Source organism: Tamandua tetradactyla, chromosome 4, assembly GCF_023851605.1.
Source record: "Tamandua tetradactyla isolate mTamTet1 chromosome 4, mTamTet1.pri, whole genome shotgun sequence".
Taxonomy (NCBI): Eukaryota; Metazoa; Chordata; class Mammalia; order Pilosa; family Myrmecophagidae; genus Tamandua; species Tamandua tetradactyla.
Window position 1 is genome coordinate 10,113,782 of NC_135330.1, and position 17,881 is coordinate 10,131,662.

General features: G+C 52.4%; 1 protein-coding gene across 1 annotated transcript; it reads right to left on the reverse strand.

Annotated features, from left to right (window-relative positions):
* Window positions 1-6,190: 6,190 nt before the first annotated feature.
* ETV3L (ETS variant transcription factor 3 like) lies at window positions 6,191-11,277 on the reverse strand. Its single transcript, XM_077156764.1, has 5 exons — window positions 11,217-11,277; window positions 10,897-11,134; window positions 10,535-10,709; window positions 10,078-10,201; window positions 6,191-6,579 (listed from the first exon to the last, which is right to left on the reverse strand). The coding sequence occupies exons 1-5, from the start codon at window positions 11,275-11,277 to the stop codon at window positions 6,191-6,193; spliced, it is 987 nt and encodes a 328-aa protein (XP_077012879.1).
* Between the last annotated feature and the right edge of the window lie 6,604 nt (window positions 11,278-17,881).

Genomic DNA, 17,881 nt, shown 5'->3' on the forward strand with positions numbered 1-17,881 from the left:
ATTAGCTATAGTATTAACATTTCAAATGGAAATTACAGCTCTCAAAGTGACCAGAAGGGAGGCTTATAAAGTGGTTTATGGGGCAGGCCATGGTGGCTCACTGACAGAGTTCTTGCCTGCCATGCTGGAGACCTGGATTTGATTCCTGGTACCTGCCTGTGTTAAAAAAATAATAATAAGTAAATAAAGTGGTTTATGTTTTTAACACTGAATAAGGTAAGTGATGCTGGGAAACTTTTCTTCCCCCTTTTCCCCCAAAACCTTCTGAAGCACGCTCTCCTTTTGGGCTTCCTCTGGTTTTGTTTTTTTTTTTTTTTTAACATATCCTTATTCTCTCCCTCCCCCTTTATCCGGCTATAACATGAATTTGAAATATCCTTTAAGTATTGCATGCATTAATGGAATAGTATTGTATTAGTGAAATAACCCTTGTTCCTAATTTTAAAATGAGAATACAAGTTGCAAATAGCAAACAAGTGTAAAAACTTTATACTATAGAAATACAAAAGAGGATGGTAATGATGTAATATTTTATTTTACTAATAAAATATTTATAAAAATATTTTAGTAAATATTTTTACTAATAAAAAGCAGCAAAGGGCTTCAGCTGCTGAAGTTCCAGGAAAACCTGTCTTTTACAGTTGGCATCTGTGATGATTAGGTTCAGGTGTCAGTGTGGCCAGGTGATGATGCCTCGTTGTTCTGTCACTGTGGACTCAAATCATCAGCATGTGAAATTCATCTATGGCTGATTACATCTGCAGTCGGCTAAGGGAAGTGCCTTCACAATGAGTGAGGTTTCAGTTAATTAGCTGGTGGCATAAAAGGGAGAGGTCAGAAGCGGGGTCAGCAGCTCAGTAGACCTCATCTCAGCACTTGCAGCTCAGCCCAGATGTTTGGAGATGCAGAAAGGAATCATCCCGAGGAAAGCGGTTGGAACCCAGAAGCCAGGACAGAAGGCCAACAGGTGTCGCCCTGTGCCTTCCCATTGACAGAAAACCTCAGATGACAGCTAGCTGCCTTTTCTCTGAAGAATTATACATTTGCAACTAAAATAAGCCCTCTTATTAAAAGCCAGTCCATCTTTGGTGGGTTGCATTTTGGCGGCTTTAGCAGACTAAAACAGCATCCTAGCCTGGCTTTGAGCATAGACTCGAGAGCCACACTGCCTCTGCCTGGCCCCTGGCTCTGCCACTTGTCATGAACGTGAGCTTGAGCAGGTTATCTTGCATCTTCGTGCCTCAGTTTCCCCCTCTGTAAAACAGCATGAGAGCTGTGTCCACCTCATAAAGCCCACGTGGGTATCGAGTGTGCCAGTGTACGTGAAGGACCCGGGGCAGCACTGGCTCAGAGGAAGTGGGGTACGGCCAGGACTTCTCTCTTACAATCCTTTCGGAGGACAATTGGACAATAAATATCTAAGCCATTAAAATGTCAACATTTTTGACCCGCCAATTTCACCACATCTGAGAATTTATCTCAAGGAACTAAGTCAAGGAAAGAGAAGGAAAAAAATCCATAACCATGGCCAAAGTTTTTGAAATCATTTTATTTACAAGGCAAATCACAAGAAAGAGCCTAAATGAGCAACATGACGGAATATTCTGCCATGGTTAAGATAATCACGTTAACCATCAACACGTGATGGAGGATTTATGAAGCACTATTAAGGGAAAAAAACAGAGCCTGGAATTGCAGCTGGGCTGCTAACCTCACGAGCAGTTGCGCGCAATACCCTGCTATCTGCATTTAGGGATCAGAGGAAACTCCCTAACACTTACTTTTAGGTGTCTTAAAGTAGGCAGATTTCTAAACAAATTTTATGTTTACAAAAAAAGGTTATTTTGCCCCTTTGTGCCTCAGCTTCCCCATCTCTAAAATGGGATGATAGTCGTGTCTACCTCATAAAGCTAATGTGCCAGTCGGTGGGGAGGACGTAGATTTCTTAGGCGTTGAGCATGTCTTACGGAACCTTGCCTCCATAGCACTCAGCTCCCTGCTGGGGTTGCTGGGCCCCTGCTTCTCCCTGCAGGTCTCGTCCCTGCAGCCCTCCACCCCCAGCCTCCTGGCAGCCTCTCCTGCCCTCCCACATCTCACATGAACTTTTGCTGACTTTTTATACTAAGTACTGACTTCTGTCGCATCTCCTAGGACATTTCCCAGACGAAAGCATCTTAAGGGCAGGCACTTTGCATCCTCAGCACCTGGCAGCGCAGTTTCTGGCACATAGTAAGCATTTATAAAATGTTTGTTGAGTGAGGTACATAAATATATATCATGTATGATCTTTCCTTTTTTTTTTTTCCTCTTCTCTGGGTCAGGGATTCCAAGGCAGTGCTGGGGGCCTGGCAAGGGCAGTGGTACACTTAAGCCATGTTTCTCCCAAGACTTCCATATTCTTTTTTTTTAGAGAGAGGGAGGAAGGGAAGGAAAGACAGAGAGAAGGAAGGAAGGATGGAAGGAAGGAAGGGAGGAAGAAAGGGAAACATCTTTAAACATTTTCTTGTTTTATTGTATTTTGTTTGTTTGTTTGTTTTTTTTTTTACATGGGCTGGGGCCGGGAATCGAACCAAGGTCCTCCGGCATGGCAGGCAAGCACTTTGCCCGCTGAGCCACCGCGGCCCGCCCCCAAGACTTCCATATTCTTAAATCCAGGGAGCACATTTTACTTCTCTGTGTGGATTATTGTTAGCAACCCTTTGTTCCATTCGGGGAAAAAAAACAGGGAGTGAGTGGATGAGTCCTGCTGTGGCCACAAACATCGCAGGGCAACAAATATTTTGTTTTTATTTTTTAACCCCCAAGCCTCTTCCATATGCTAATCACATGTTCCGTGAAAAAAAACACCTTCCATTTAACAAAGGTGGGCTGCCCTGTCACTGACAATACCAGCTGTAGGAGGGCACAACTCTCCTGCCCATCGGACCAGCAGAGGTCAGCACCGGACAATATATAACTAAGTGCTGAACCCTGACAGAAAAGATAAATGCTTACTATTAGATTACATTAAAAATCACACAGGAGGAACCGCTTTTTAAATTTCTCTCTCAACACATAAAATATTGCTAAGGAATTTTAAGGGTCTTTTAAAACTCTCAAGCCAAGTGATTATGGTGAGATGGAAAGAACATTAACTGATAACTAGGATATTTATATTCTAAGTTTGGCTGTTTTTCTATTCATGCAATCTTGAGCAAGTCTCTTTCTCTGGGTCTTGTAAAATGAGGGAGTTGAACTCGATGATCTCAAAGGTCCCTGCTGGCTCCTACAACGTGGGGGTCTGACTCCCTAAAGTTCTACTTGAATCTCACGAGTGCTTCTGTCCTGCCTTTGGTCTTACAGAACCAGGAACTGAGAAGCAGGGGTGGTAGGTGAGGTAAGGTCTCTGCCTCTCTGCCGCTGTCCTGGTTTCCCAGCTCCTAGAAGGCTGAGTGTCCTCTACACATTATTCCCTGGTGAGGTTTACAGTTGCAGATGGCCAGCGGGTGTGATTTCTAAGGCCGATGGCTGTACCCCATCCTATCAAAGGAATTCACATCCTGCAGTTTGCTGTTACGTTACCTGTTGATTCTTCGGGGGAAAAGCCTATGATTTGCCAAGGCAGGTTGAAAAAGGAGGGCGCTCATAAAGTGTTTCCCTCCCTTTCTCCTTTCAGATGGCTCCAAGGTTGCCCATCAGTCCCCCCGCACCCCACCGCCCTGCTCCGCCTCGAGCAGCCCTCCTTGGTTTCCACTCTATCAGCCTCGTGCAGGGCTCTGAGCTCTTCTGATTGCTGGTATCCATTCACACCACCAGAGGGCAGCCTTGCAATGCGTAAACCCCCAGTTGTCGCTTGTGTTTGGGGGGAGCCCGAGTCCCATCTTCGCCAGCTCATCTGAACCTGCTGAAGCCAGACTACACCTGTCATCCTCTACCTAAGTGGTTCTCAACCCAGGGCGAGTTTTCCCACTGTTCTCCCTCCACCCCGGGACGTCTGGCAGTATCTGGAGACATTTTGGTTGTCCACAGCTGGGGGTGGGCAGAGGCCAGGGGCGCGCTGCTAACCATCCTAGAGTGCATGTGACAACAAAGTCTTAACCAGTCAAAATGACAATAGTGTTGAGGCTGAGCAACTCCACTCTGCTCCACTCCATTGCGTAAAATCTGGAGTGCACCACCTGGAAATTTGCATCCTCTGGGGCTGAGCTTTTGGTGTCCTGGGTTCACCTACCCCAAAGAGAAATGTTAGTAACCTCAAGGCAGTTTTCACTGTCTGAAATGTGGGGACACGGCAATCATGCACCACTGAAGAGGGCGTGGCGTCAGGCAGAGCGCACATGAGAGTCCCCATTATGGAGAAAACCTCTTGTCCCCGGGCTGGCCTCTCTCAACGGGCCCCACGACAGTGCAATCCAGTTCCTGGTGCTGGAGCAGACAACACTAGCTCTTTGTCTCCCCAAACTGGGCAGGGTGATGGGGAAACCCCAGGCAGGGGGCTCCTTTCTCCTACAGGGCTAGGGATGGGCCTATGATCAGGGGAGCAAATGAAAAGCAGCTCGCACTGCAGCCCTGAGATTTCCTGGGAGAACGACTCTGGGGTGCCCTGTTCTGGGGGGCATCTGGGGTGGGGAAGGAGGGTTACTGAGATGAAGAACACACCCAGAGCTTTCCTCCTGGCCTGTACCCAGCGTGGAGACCCAGGGGCTGGGTTCCTTGCCAAGCTCAACCTCTCTGTGGGGGAAGGGCCTGCCCTGCCGCAGTCTAGGACTCTCCTTCCCCATCCCAACCAGTGGAACAAGGCGTCTGCTTGGAAGCTGCAGAGAGCAAAATAAGGAAGAGGGGCACACCCCCCTCCCACTCCTTGGAATTCAGGGACAGGGACAAAGCATAGGGAAAGAGGACCTCTGTGCTCCTCATCACAGAAAGGAGGTGGAGACAAGTCCTAAACTTCAGCCTAGAGACAGGACAACAGAGGTCAATCATATTGGTTCCTGGAGGGTCCCTCTCTATTGGTATTTCCAAGCAAAAGATCCTCTGGCCCACATGCCCTCCCATAACCCCCAGCCACCCAATGCTTCAAGTCCACTCCTCTTGACATTCTTAGGATGTGGGGAGCAGAGGAAGAGGCCCCCCGCCCGCCCGATGTCCTCGTTCTTCACCTTCAACCTTTCAGAATTCTGCTCAGAGTTCTTCTGCAAAGCCGGATCTGTTCTTAAGCTCTTTCCCTGAGGCTGGTTTCCCACATGGCCCTGTGGCCTCTTCCTTCAGCCTTTCTCTCCGGGAAACGATGGCAGCAGAAAAGAGGAGGCTGACCACGGGCTTGATTCCCAGTTCTACTCCAAGCCCCAAGTCTTCCCCTGGCTGCCCTCATCCCCTTTCTGCCAGGGAATCTTGGCGGGGGTGGTGGGGGGGGGGGTGGGTGAGCTCCAGGCCAGAGCTGAGGCAGGTAGGGCGGCAGGGGCCAGGGAACTGGTCAGCTGGGAGGGCCTCTGGTCCTCCGGCCAAGGGCATTTTATTCATGGCCTTACAGAGTGGAGGAGGCCAGGCCCTCCCTGCCCGGCCAGCCTGGAGAAATGGAGACTGGAGGAAGCGTCTGCAGGGAACGGAGCTTCTCGGGGCACCAAAGTCAGTGGGGGGAGAAAGAGGCATAACGAGGGCAGGGAGCCCTTAGCCCAGGCTAGGGAGACGGGCCTCGGAGACAGACTTGTCCTGGGACTCAGGAAGCCAGATCCCTGGACCCTCCCCAGCTGAGACCTTTGGTTTCCCCCCTTCATGGGTTTGGAGTGGGCAGGTATGAGATGCCTCTGATGATGGAAACCTTCCTCTCCTCACCCTCAAAAAAACAAACAAACAAACAAACAAAAACCAGAGATAGGAATAGCTCCTTATTCTGATTGGTAATTGACTGAGAGGGGAAGGGGCACCCTGCTTCTGTTTCCTTCATCCCCAGCTACACCCTTCTCCACTTGGGCCCCCCTCCGTCCAACTCCACCTCTTCAGATCCCCTTGAGCCGATGCGCAGCCAGGGGTGGGGCTGGAAGTGCAAAGCCAGAAGGAAGTGGGCAAGGAGAAATGGCCTTTGGGCCCCCCCCCCCTCCCCCGCTTCACTTCGTTCCCCCCACTTTGGGGGGCTCCGAGGGCCGCGCTGCTTCCGAGGACTCCTGATTCGCGGACGCAGGCCTTCCTGCCCGGGTTGGAGTCTGCTGGCCTCTCAGGGGATGCTTTCCCTGGGGTCTGGCCACCCTTTTGCCCCTAACAACGGACTGGGCTTTACTCCCAGCCCCTCAGGCCGCAGCGACAGGAGCCGGAGCCTCTCTCCAGCCCCCGCTCCCAGCCCGGCCAGCAGGGGAAGGCCAGGAAGGTGCCAGGCCGCTGGGGTGCACCCGCCTCCGGGGAGCAGGGGGTCGGGCTTGGAGGCGCCCGGCAGCTGCTGCTCTGCGGGGGGCGGGGGCAGCAGGGGCCCCGAGAAGCGAGCCCAGTCGCAGGGGAGAGGGGCCGGGAGGGCAGGGGCGAAGGGGGCGAAACTTGGCAGCGGGTCCTCGGGGCTCCGGAAAGGACAGCAAGGGCCGAGCATGAAGGGGGCGGGGGCGGAGCCAAGTCCTAGGAAAAGAGAAAGAAAGGGTCAAGGGGGGAGAGAAGGGGTCAAGGGCGGCGGCCCCTCTCTGAGATGCACCTTTCTTCTCCCACTTCCCGCCCACCGTCTGCTTCTCATCTACCCCCTCCCCCCGCCTTCCTGCCTCTGCTTTGCTTCAGGTCCCATTCGAAATGCCACTGCGTGGGGAAGCCTCCCGAGTCTCCCCAGCTTGGAGGACAGCCCCTTGCTGTCACAGCCGTCACGCCCGGGCCCTTTGCGAGATGATTTAATGTCTGTGTCCCCAACTCTGTGGGGGCAGGAACTGCGTCTGTTTTATCATCCCCGTATTTTCGGTAAGCAACCCCGCCTGGCGCATCCTGAGTGCTTAATAAAAATGTGTCGACTGAATGAATGAAGATATTCTTTGCGGTAACTCAACAAATCCATTCTTCCCTCTCGCCGTCCCTGCGGCAAAGAGCTCCCGTTGCAGCTGGGCAAAGAGCTTCCCTGAGCCTTGAGCTTGTCCTTTACCTTCTCAGGCTTCAGTTTCTTCATCCTTAAAAATCACCTCTCCACGGTGGCTCAACAGGCAAGAATGCTCGCCTGTTATGCCAGAGGACCAGGGTTCGATTCCTGGTACCTGCCCATGTTTAAAAAAAAAAAAATCACCTCTCCCCTCTAAGGGCAAGTGATCTAAGCGGTGGGAAGGCGGCAGGAGACACAGAGGCTGTGGCCGGGAGCCGGGGAGCGCTGCGTTCCTCTTCTCAGTCTGTCTTTTCCTCCAAGACTCCGGCCCTCTTTCCCTCCGCCCCTCTGCTGGGATCTTGCAACAGGGGCGCCCGGCCTGCGATCCGCTGCCATGATTACATAGACCTTCGCATCATTTTTGCCGTATTTCGAAAAGCATAATCCCCCGCCCCACCCCTTCTCAGCAGGAAGAAGTCAGAACGTGCATCGAGCAAAGACCTCTAGTGACTGGGAGAAGGATCAAAGGAGAAGGAGGAGGAATAACAGAGAAAATGGGATTTAAGGACCAAGCATGGCCGCTGAGTCACTCCTGACACTCCTTCCCGCCTCCAGTGTCTGGAGGAACCGGGAGAAATCGGAGAGGGTGGGATGGGAGCTGGGACAGACTCTGGGATCTGTTCTGGAACCACTGGTTGACCTGTGCTTTGAAAACTATTTTTTTTTCTTTCTTTCTTTCTTTGCTTTGTATATATGTTACATTCTACAATTTAAAAAAAAAGTTAAAAAAGAAAAAAAAAAGCGTAGCCCTAACTCCACATTTTTTCCCAGTCAGGCTGCAGTGTTTAACCGGACCAAGTGCCCTGGGCTCCCAGTGCAGGAACATCAACCCCAAGTGGTCCTGTGGGCAGGCCTCCAGCTAATAGATGGGTTATTCCTTAAGGCACTCAGTTTATTTGCTAGGAACCATATTTTGGAAGTTGGACCATGAAAAGGGGGGAAATAGCAAAAACGATCCTCTACGAGGAAAAGCGTGGAGGCCCCTGCCATAATGTGGGGTGTCTCTGGCTCATTGTCCCTTTCCATACATCCTTAGCTGAGGCTGTGTGTCCTCCCTCTGTCCCAGAGGTCCCTGACGTCGGTGCTGGGGTGTCCGAGGACTTGTTTCCAAGCCCCCCTCCCCACCTTTCTTCTGCTCCTTCCCAACACCAGCCTTGCAAATTCCTAGCTCAGACTCAATGGTTCAGCCCCTCTTTGCCCCAAAGCACCAAATGCTCTGAGGGGGAGTGGAGCTGAGGAACGTTCTAGAATCTCAATCCAGAAACAGGGCATGCACTGCTGCTAACCTCCGGGTGACCTGAGCCTGCTTAGTGTCCCTCCAGCCCAGGTACAGACAGGGCACGTGTGTGTGTGTGTGTGTGTGTGTGTGTGTGTGTGTGTGTGTGTGTGTGTGTGTGTGTGCCTGTGGGGGTGCAGGGAGGGGGCAGGGAGGTGAAAAGGGAGGGAACCCTTTTTTTTTTCTCATAGTTTGCAAAGAAAGAAGCTCTGTGCCCAAGGCATTCCCAGATCTAGGAGGGGGCGGGTGAGAATGGAAGAGCAGGGAGGGCTGTCCAGGTGCTGCTGAGTTCCAAGCTGCCAGGCAGGTGGCCGGGGCGAGTCCCAGCAGGCCCTGAGACGCCACCCACCCGCCTGCGGTCTCGACTGCACCTCTGGGGCCCAGAGCCGGCTCCTCACACTCTCTGGGAGGTGGGACGTCTGAGCTGCCCTGGAGGTGGGGCTTAGGCCAAGGAAATTCCCTAGGGTGGAGGGGTAGGTCTTGAGCTTCTCTTAAAGGTGTCTTGGATTGGTCCAGAGGCTTTGAGATCTTTTTCACAGAAATTCTGATTTTGTCACTTCCCAGATGAAGACCCTAAACCAGTGGGTGTCTGCCCAACATGTCCACCCTCCTTTCACCCTCCATCATCGTGTGCCCCTACGCTGGCATACTCCCAGCGCCTCTTTTCAGCCCCAGGGCCTTTGCACATATGTTCGCCCTGTCCCTCTTGTGAGGCTCTCCCTCTGCCTCTGAGCTAAGCTGGCACCTATTTACCCTTTATGTCTCAGCTCAAATGTCTCTTTGTCAGGTCAAGGAAGCCTTCTCTGCTGCCCTGGGTACCCTGAGCTCTTCTGTGGTGGTCCGCACTGCTATAATGATTTATCTATCTTGCTGGATTACTAATTTGACATCTGCACCCTCCCCTTTGGCCACAAGCTCTTAAAGGCAGGAATGTCCCCAGCCCCCCATGACGGGGCCTGGCACACAAAGCGGAAATATCTGTTCAAAGAAATGAATGCATGTGTGAATGAGTGCATGACCTTTATCTTCCCAATTTCTTCTCAGCTGAGCTCCCTTCTCCACTCCTTGACCCTTGCCTTGGTTCTGGCCTCCATTGTCTTCGAAAGCCTCCTGGCTCTGCTCCTGATGCTGCTCCTAGGCTCCTCCAACTCAACCTCTACCTGCAACTGGAGTCATCTCTATAAAATGAAAATCTGAACATGCCTCTCCCTCCTGGGTCTCTCCTGCCCACGAGACAAAGACCCCCTTAGCATGGCTTCTGAGGCTCTCAGTGGCCTGTTTCCCTTGCATACCCCATCTCTCACCCTTCCCATTGGTCCCCATCCTGTCACATAACTCACTCTGACCATCGCATGCTACCCACGGTTCTTCAGATTGCAACGCTTGCTCACAGCATTTTGCTTTACAATTTTGCTTCTCCTCGGAGAAGACCTAACTCCTTCTCTGTGCTCCTGTGCCACCTTGTGCTTCCCTGAATCACAGCACCAGTCACGGACAGTCCTCCCATCTCTGCTCCTCACTACACTCTGAGCATCTTGAGACCCATATTTCATCTCTGAACCCCCGAACCTAGTAAATAGCTGGTGCTCAATGAGTGTTCATTGAATGAATGGATGATTGGTATAATCCCTTGTGTCATGCTCCTTCTCCCAAGTACTCAGCCAGAAGGGTCACTCCTCCTACGGATAAGATTCCCTGGGTCCTCCCCAGTCTGAACACTCACGGGGGTCACTGCTGTGGCTGCTTCCCTTCTTATCCTCAGAGGCCCCTGCTGGCCCTCGGGAGACCCGCTGCCCGGTCAGCTGCTCTACCATGGCCCGATGGGTGAACAGCATGCTGTGCAGGAGCTGGGGGATGAAGAGAAGTAGGCGTGGGGTGGGATGGGGTCTCCCTGGCACAGGGTACGGTGGGCCAGTGCTTAAAACAACAAAATGCTCTCGTGCTGCTTAAACCACCACTGCCCAGGTGCTGCTGTCTCAGATGTCCTGGGCCCACCCTTGGAACCCCACCCCCCTGCCCTAGGATCCCACTGCGGGGGGGGTCACCTTGTCCCCTGGGGTGCTCAGGAACGAGCATGCAGAAGGAGAGGAGTGTTGGAGGCAGAGAGGACGGCTGGGGGCCTCCCGGGCAGCGGGCAAGGGCCTGGGGGAGCCCCGGGACAGGGTGGTCCGCAGGCCTACCTCACCGTGCAGGCCCATGGGTGCCAGGGTGGGGGCCCGCAGCAGCACGTGCGGCGACGGTGGTGCCTGCAGCTCCCACAGAGGGCAGCTGATCACAATGAGCTTGCTGAAGTTGAACTTGTACGTGAATCTCTTGCCTTTGGTCTTGTGCAGTATTCTCTTATTGTAGTAATATCTGGAGAGCCCGGGATTGAGAGTTGGTCCAGAGTTTGGAATTAGACTTGGCTCCCTATTTCCCGCCTCCCCAAGCCCACAAGGCTCACCCTGGCCGATGCAGAGAACCTCTGGGCACCTCGGAGGCGTGAGGGTGTCCAGGACCTGAAATCACACCCTTCCCGGCCACGTCAGCCCCCTCCTCTCACCTGAGGGCCCGGCTCAGCTTGTCATAATTCATCTGTGGTTTGCACTTCCTGCGGCCCCAGAGGCGGGCCACCTCGTCTGGGTCCTTGATGACAAACTCCCCGTATTCTCCCTGCTGCCAGGCGATGACATGGCGGAACTCTTCCTTCTGCAGCAGTTCCAGGATGAAGTGCCACAGCTGGATCTGCCGCGAGCCCGGCGATGACTCGGCTTTGTAGGCCCAGTCGGGGAAGGCCAGGCCTGGGCCGAGACGAGGGTGTCAGGGGCCGCGCGGCTGCCCTGAGGCCCCGGCCCCTGGCCGCCCGCCCGGCAAAGGGCTCACCTGAGATCCAGTAGCTGCTGGGAAAGGCAGCGATGCCCTCGGCCAAGCAGCTGCAGTGCATGGTCCACAGGGGGGGCGAGAGGGCTGTGGCTGCGCCTGGGGGCCGAGTGGCCACTGCTTAAGGCTGAGAAGAGAGGCAGGAGAGCAGGAGGTGAAAGAGGAAGGGAAGGAAAGGCTGACAGAAGATCAGGAAGAAGAGAGAGGGGAGGGGATCACCGAGGGAAGGAGAGGAGGCTGAGGCAGGGCTCTGAGCTTGGGGTCAGCCACTTATAGAGATGGAGTGGAACGCAAAGCGTCCTAATATCCTGCCCCTATGCGGGGTTTAGACAGAAAATGAGATCTCTTCTCAGGGCTTAACAGGATTGGAGTTTTTCCCAAGAGGAGACTAGAGAAAATGTAATTAATCGCCAGCTCTTTCTAAATCTTGGGTGGGAAAGAGGTGGCCTGTGCACATACCTTTACTTTTATCGGACTTAGAGCAAGTGTACATTTGAGAAGAACAGGAATTTTTGTGTGTTTTTTTCACTAATGGGTCCCAGGTGCCTAGAAGAGTGCCTGGCAAATAGTAGATGTTCAATAAACGATTGTTGAGGCAATAAATGAGCAGTAATGAACTTATCGACGGTGTCCTTATTTGTTTACTACCTCTCTTCCCTGTTCGAGTGTCAGTTCCATGGGGCCAGGATCCCTGAGTGTCTTGCTCGCTGCTGGCTCCCCAGATTCTGTCCTAGCACAGGGCCTGTATTCACAGGTGTTCAGAAAATATCTGTTTATTGACCTGTGTTTATTGAATTAATGAACCCTGGGTCAGAAAGATGGAATCTCGCTGGTTCCCAGCTGGGAAGCTGGGTTTGCAGAACAAGCCCTCCTGAGATAGCATTGCTTAATGCAGGCAAAGGCGGAGGGGAAACACCTACGCCCGCAAACCTTCTGGATGGGGGTGAAGCTAGTACAAAAGGCTGGCTTCCAGTCTCACTAATGGAAGATGAAACCATATGCAAGAGACCAGAGAAATACAGGATGCGGGGGTTGGGGGTGGGCTCGGGCACTGAGGAGCTTCCTGGCCTTTTAAGACCAAGTTTGGGCAACTTAGATAACCTATGTCTCTGGGTTTTCATCACTGATGAAGTTAGCATGAGGGGCGCATTATTCTAAATTAGGACTTATTGGGCCATCAGGTCTGGAGAGCATGCAAGGGTTTGCCTGGAGCAGCTTCCTCGCCTTACGGAGGAGGCAGAGAGGCAGTTACTTGACCAAAGACAACCTGAATTAGCTGCAAAGTCCACAGCCACACTCCTGACTCCTATTCCACCGAACTTTCTCATATTCCGTGTTGCCTTAAGACTTCAAAAAATAAAAATCATCTATGAGAGTGCTTCCCAAACTCTAATGTGCATATGAATCACCTAGAAATCTCACTAAAATGGAGATTCTGGTTCAGTAGGCCTAATACGCTGAGCATTTCTAACCAGCTCCTAGCTGCTGATCCAGGGACCACACTTTGAGAAGCGAGGAGACACAAAACACAGCAAAAAGCGACTGTGAGTTGTCTAAGAGAAAGTCAAGGAATCCTAGCAACCTCAGGCTGTGAGATCGTGCCCCCTTCACCCCCTGGTCTCTTGCTCCCCCTTTCCTAGGGAACCATTCAGGACCAGGGTGGGCAACAGATAAGCTGATTTCAGCTGTAGGAGGCAAGAGCTTCTGGGGTCACCCAGTCTGGCCAGGCTGCAAGCATCTCTGTAAGGAAGTAAGGTAGGCAGGGCAGTGAGTAGGTCCATGGACTCTCAGTCTGGACCATTAGGTTATCCCACCCGTCCCTCCTTCTCTATACTGACAGCTGACATTTGGGAATCCTTTTCTCTCCTTCCGTTTCTCTCCAGAAGCAGATGTCCCCACTCCTTGCCCACCAGCCTCTCCTACCTAGCCTTAGAACAACGGATTGGGCAATGGGGTGTGCAGAGGTGAGAAGTGAGAAATTCCAGGGATCAATACTCTTCCCTGGAGGAAGCTGATAACATTCCTATGGTTTGCCCTGGTGCTTGCCAGATCTAATGGTGTTACTTGGTTCAGAGGATCTGGCAAGAAAATGACAATAACCACTACTCACCAGACATGCAGTGTGCCCTGCGGTGCTAAGGAACTGGCATACACTGAAACGTCACGTGAAGCCGGCAAATCGGACAAGGAGATGGAGTCTCAGAGGGGTTGAAGAACTTCTCTAAGGTAACTTTGCTCTTAAGTGAAAGAGTGGAAAGCAAGACCTTAATTAAAGATTTATAATTTCCACCTGCCAACCCTCTCTCCATGACAACTCCTTTCCCCCAAAGAAAAAAACCCAAAATACGAAATCAAAGTTGCACCCCCGTTAGGTGAGGTCTCCCACTTTCCTGCATGCTAGCAGTGTCCTCTCCAACCTCTCCCATGTGCTCTCTTAGATCTTCAGGTCTCCAGGGAGCTTGCCAGCCATTGAGTCTGCATGGCCCTCGGAGAGGACATTTCAGTTCTACCTTCATATCCGAGAATAAAGGTGCTTGGTGTCTAGCCTTAATTCCTCATGCTTCATTTTCACTCTGGGGGTGATGCTCTCAGACTGGGAAGGTGTCCCACTCTGCCCTCTGCTCCCCAACTCCCCAGCTCCCTCCCTGTGGCACTGTGACCTAAACCCCAACCTCTAACAGGCTTCCCACAGCCCTATAGCCTCGATGCTGGGATTGGTGCTGCGGCCTCAGTGGATGATGAGTACTGAGAACCATAAATCAAAAAGGATCATGACCCAATCTTGAATGATCACAGCGGCTTCTCTTAAGCTTTGTGTTTCTTGAAGCTTGGGAAGGAGGGTTAGAGCAGCCAGCAACTATTATTGTCATCATCAGCATCGTTTAGATTACTAATAATGCAATAAATATATAATTAATAATTATAATAATATAATTAACCCCCTTAGCCAATATAGTGCTCATTATAATGGATGTAGGTTTTAGGTCATTATGTAATAAAAGCAATACAGATAATGATGATAACGGTAGAGATTGGGCCATAAATTAGGACTTGGAGCCAAAGGAATTGTTCAAAGCAGATTTTCATTTTTAAAGATTATTGATAATTTGACTTGGGCCCTTATCATACAGACAGCTGTGGGCTTGACTATTTTTTTCATGTCACTTCATTTAATCTTCACAATAATCTTTCGAGGGGAGTATTATTATTTTCATTTTGCAAGTTGAGGAAATTGAGGCTCAAAAGGATGAAGAACCTTGCATAAGAACTCTGGCCGAGTGGGTGGGAACAGGTTTATCTGACTCCAAGCTCTGAGCTGTAATCAGTCCAATCAGGACAGAAAAGTTGAGGATGAAACTTCAGAGCGGAGAGGCTCGCAGGAGGCTCTGGGATTTCTGGTCTAATCTTATTCATGGGCTCTTTGCCCGAAGAAATGATCAGTGGAGACTCCAGAAAGTCAGAGGACAGACAGACACATGGGCAGAGAGGAATAACCAGAATAAAAAATAAAAACAAACAAACCTTTGAGCATTTGAGGCCAATGATGCCTTTATGCAAATGGAAATTTGTATTAAAAGTGACTGTTGGGGCGGTGTGATAATGGATCAGTGGCAAGAATTTTCACCCGCCAAGCTGGAGACCCAGGTTCAATTCCTGGAGCCTAACCATGCAAAAAAAAAAAAAAAAAGGGGGGGGGGGGCGACTGTTGTTGGGGCTTCTAAGCAGCTGAAATGGATTGACTGCATAATCTGATTGATTGGACAAAACCAAGTCTTTCCAGTGACTGCTTGATTGATTCCGAGGGAAAACAGGACCGTTTATAAATACACAGGCAGCCAAAAGAGACAAGGTAAGAAAGAGTGAGTTAGAGAGCGAGTAAGAGTGAGGCATGGCAGTGCAGAAACGGGGAGGTGGGGACAGCGGCAAGGTCCAGAATCTGGTCCTGAGGATTGAGAGATCTGGGTGGTGAGAAAGCAGCTCAGAGGGGCCAGAGCTAGGAGAGAAACCCCCGGAAGACACAGAGGTGGTGGTCCCCAGGGGGATATTTGACGCTTGTCAGCATTGAAGCAACTGCGCACCCCCCATGCCTCTGCTGAGTCCCCAAACTGATTAGAGGCATCTGGGGTCTCTCCTCGAGCTCAGGCCCGAGTAGAGAGTGGTTTGTTCCGAGACCGCCCTTAATGCTATTAGCCGAAGCTGCTTGGGGAGGAGAGCAAGAGGGGCTGGAGCCTGGGAAGGGCAAAACCAGCCACCTTTTCCCTGAGGAAATCTGGGGCAGGAGCAGGGAGAGATGTCCTTTCTTCACCTTCCCTCAGCCCCCTTCCCTTCTCTGAATGCCGACACGCTGGCGAGTGACATCCTCTCTCTCCTTTCGCCACAGGCTGCCAAACCTAGGGAGCACCTGCCTAGGATAGAGGGGACTACTTCTTGATGTTGGGGATCCTGCCAGCTGAACCTCATCTCCCCGCTTCCTGTGGCGCTGGGTGAGGCATAGCTCCCTCCCCTCCTGCTCCCCCACAGGGCCCAGGGGCAGCTGCTCCCCACCTCACCCTCGCTCGCTCCCCCCAGCCCTGAGCCCCTCCCCAGGCTCCCTCTCGCCCAGTCTCAGACCTCTAGCCTGTCCTCCCCTCCCAGCCCCCTCCCCTTGCAGACTCTTTCGCTTCTGCGGCCTCTGGGCGCTACGGGATTTAAAAGGTTTGTGTAACTCTGTGCAGCAGAAATCCAAAGCCAGCCTCTCCCACGCTCCATTCCCAGACCGGTCACACTGGACAGCTGAAGGTCACAGCAAAAGTCACAGCCGTACTCACATCCCACCTGCCTCCAAAAGGCTGTCAGGGACCTTTGGGGACCCAGGAGAAGGGAGAGGAGACATGTGGGGGTGGGGGGGTGGGAACCCAGCTCTAGCTCCAGACCTCCCTCTGTCTGACTGACCCCTCCAGGCCTCTTTTTCACTTAGTTTGACCTTTTAACATTCTTCAGCTAATCTCCTCCTTCGTAACTGTTCTCTCCTTCTCCTTCTAGGCCTAATTGTTCTCCCCCTTTCCACTTCCCACCCACCGACCTTCTCTCGGTCTGAGTTCCCTGTCACCACTCACCTGTCCTGCCTGTCTTCCCACTATCTCTTTCCTCTCTCCCTTGTCCATCTTCTGTCTCTCAGTTTCTCTCTGTCTGTCCATGTCTGTCCACAAGTCCTACGGCCTCTGTCTCTGTGACTGGCTCTGTCTTACGTGCCCTGGGGTGCCAGTTCCTTTCCTCTAGGCCGTGGTCTCTGTCTCACCACTTCTTGTCCGTCTGGGACCAATGTTTTGCTGTCTCTGTCACTGTCTCTCGTTGTCACTTTCTATGTTCTTGCCTCTCTAAATCTTTCTTCCCCTCTCTGTCTCTCATCCAAGCTTCAGAGCTAGACACTCGCCGCCAGCCTCTCAGCTGCTGGCTCCTACAGCAGCAACCCCACCCCCTACTCCCCTCTACTTCTTTCCCGAATGTCTCCAGTGCCCCAGGTCCCAACCCAGGGGAAACCTCAGCCCTGATTCCTTCCATCTTATTCCCATCAGCGGTGCCTCAGGGGATCCCCCCTGCCTGGACACCCCCTGATCCTTCCCTTCCTTCTCTCACCCAGGGACAAGAAATCCCCTCCAGCAGCTGGCGAGATGGCTGAGGCGCCTGGCTGGAGGGAGAGGAAGTGAAATCGCCCAGCCCACGGCTGAGCTGGAGTGAGTCGGCAGGCACAGTGAGGGGCTGAGTAACGACCAGTAAAGCAGCCGGCAGCAGCGTCAGCAGCAGACATCTGAGGTGGCTCTCACCAGCTCCTGACATCTTTTGATCCAATCCCCAATCCTCAATCCCCATGTCAGCTTCCAGCCTCAACCTCAGCGTTTGCCCACAACCCCAGTCTTAATGTGAACCCTAACTCTGACTTTCACTAAGCCTCAACCCAACCAAGGCTCCATCAATCAATGTCCCCCCCTCCTTACTGAGGCCCCACTGCCCTTGGGCAGGGCCTGCAGGGGGCCTGGAGTGCAGTGGCAGCGGCCCCCATCGTCCTCCCCAACTTTTCTCCTCTTGGGTCCATTGGGGAAGGGGTTGGGACAGAAGCAGGACCCCTGTCTGCCATGGGGGCATCATCTCACATGGCGTGCATGTGCCCCTACGGTCCCAGGGGCTCGTGAAGATAAGGGGTAACCCATGCTGCCAGACTGCAGGCTTTTGGGTCCTAGATACAAGGAGTCTGAGGAAGAGAGGGGGACAGGAGGATGGGGCAGAATCTCCTCTCCCCAGCCTGGCTCAGATGGGACCCTAACTCTTTCTACCCCTCTCCCATCCCCTGCCCTTCTTATCCCCGTGGGCTCTGCTCAGTAGCAGCCACCAGCTGATGGTCAGTCCTTACCCACTACCCTTCATCCTCGCCCCGCAGTGGGCTCACTTGGAAGCAGAGCCCCCATATGTACAGACAACAGGGCACTGATGGTTGAGACTGTCATTCATCCAGCCCCCAGGTCCCAGCTGGACCTCATTCATCCCAAGAGTCATGCTGTACAGTGCACGACATCTGACCACAGCTGTGCCCATCTGCAAGGAGAGCCCACTGCCATGCTGGACCCGTGGCTCTGGGATGTCTCACAGGTGCCACAGTCCTCATGCTTCTCCGCCCTGAGTGCCCTGGCTTG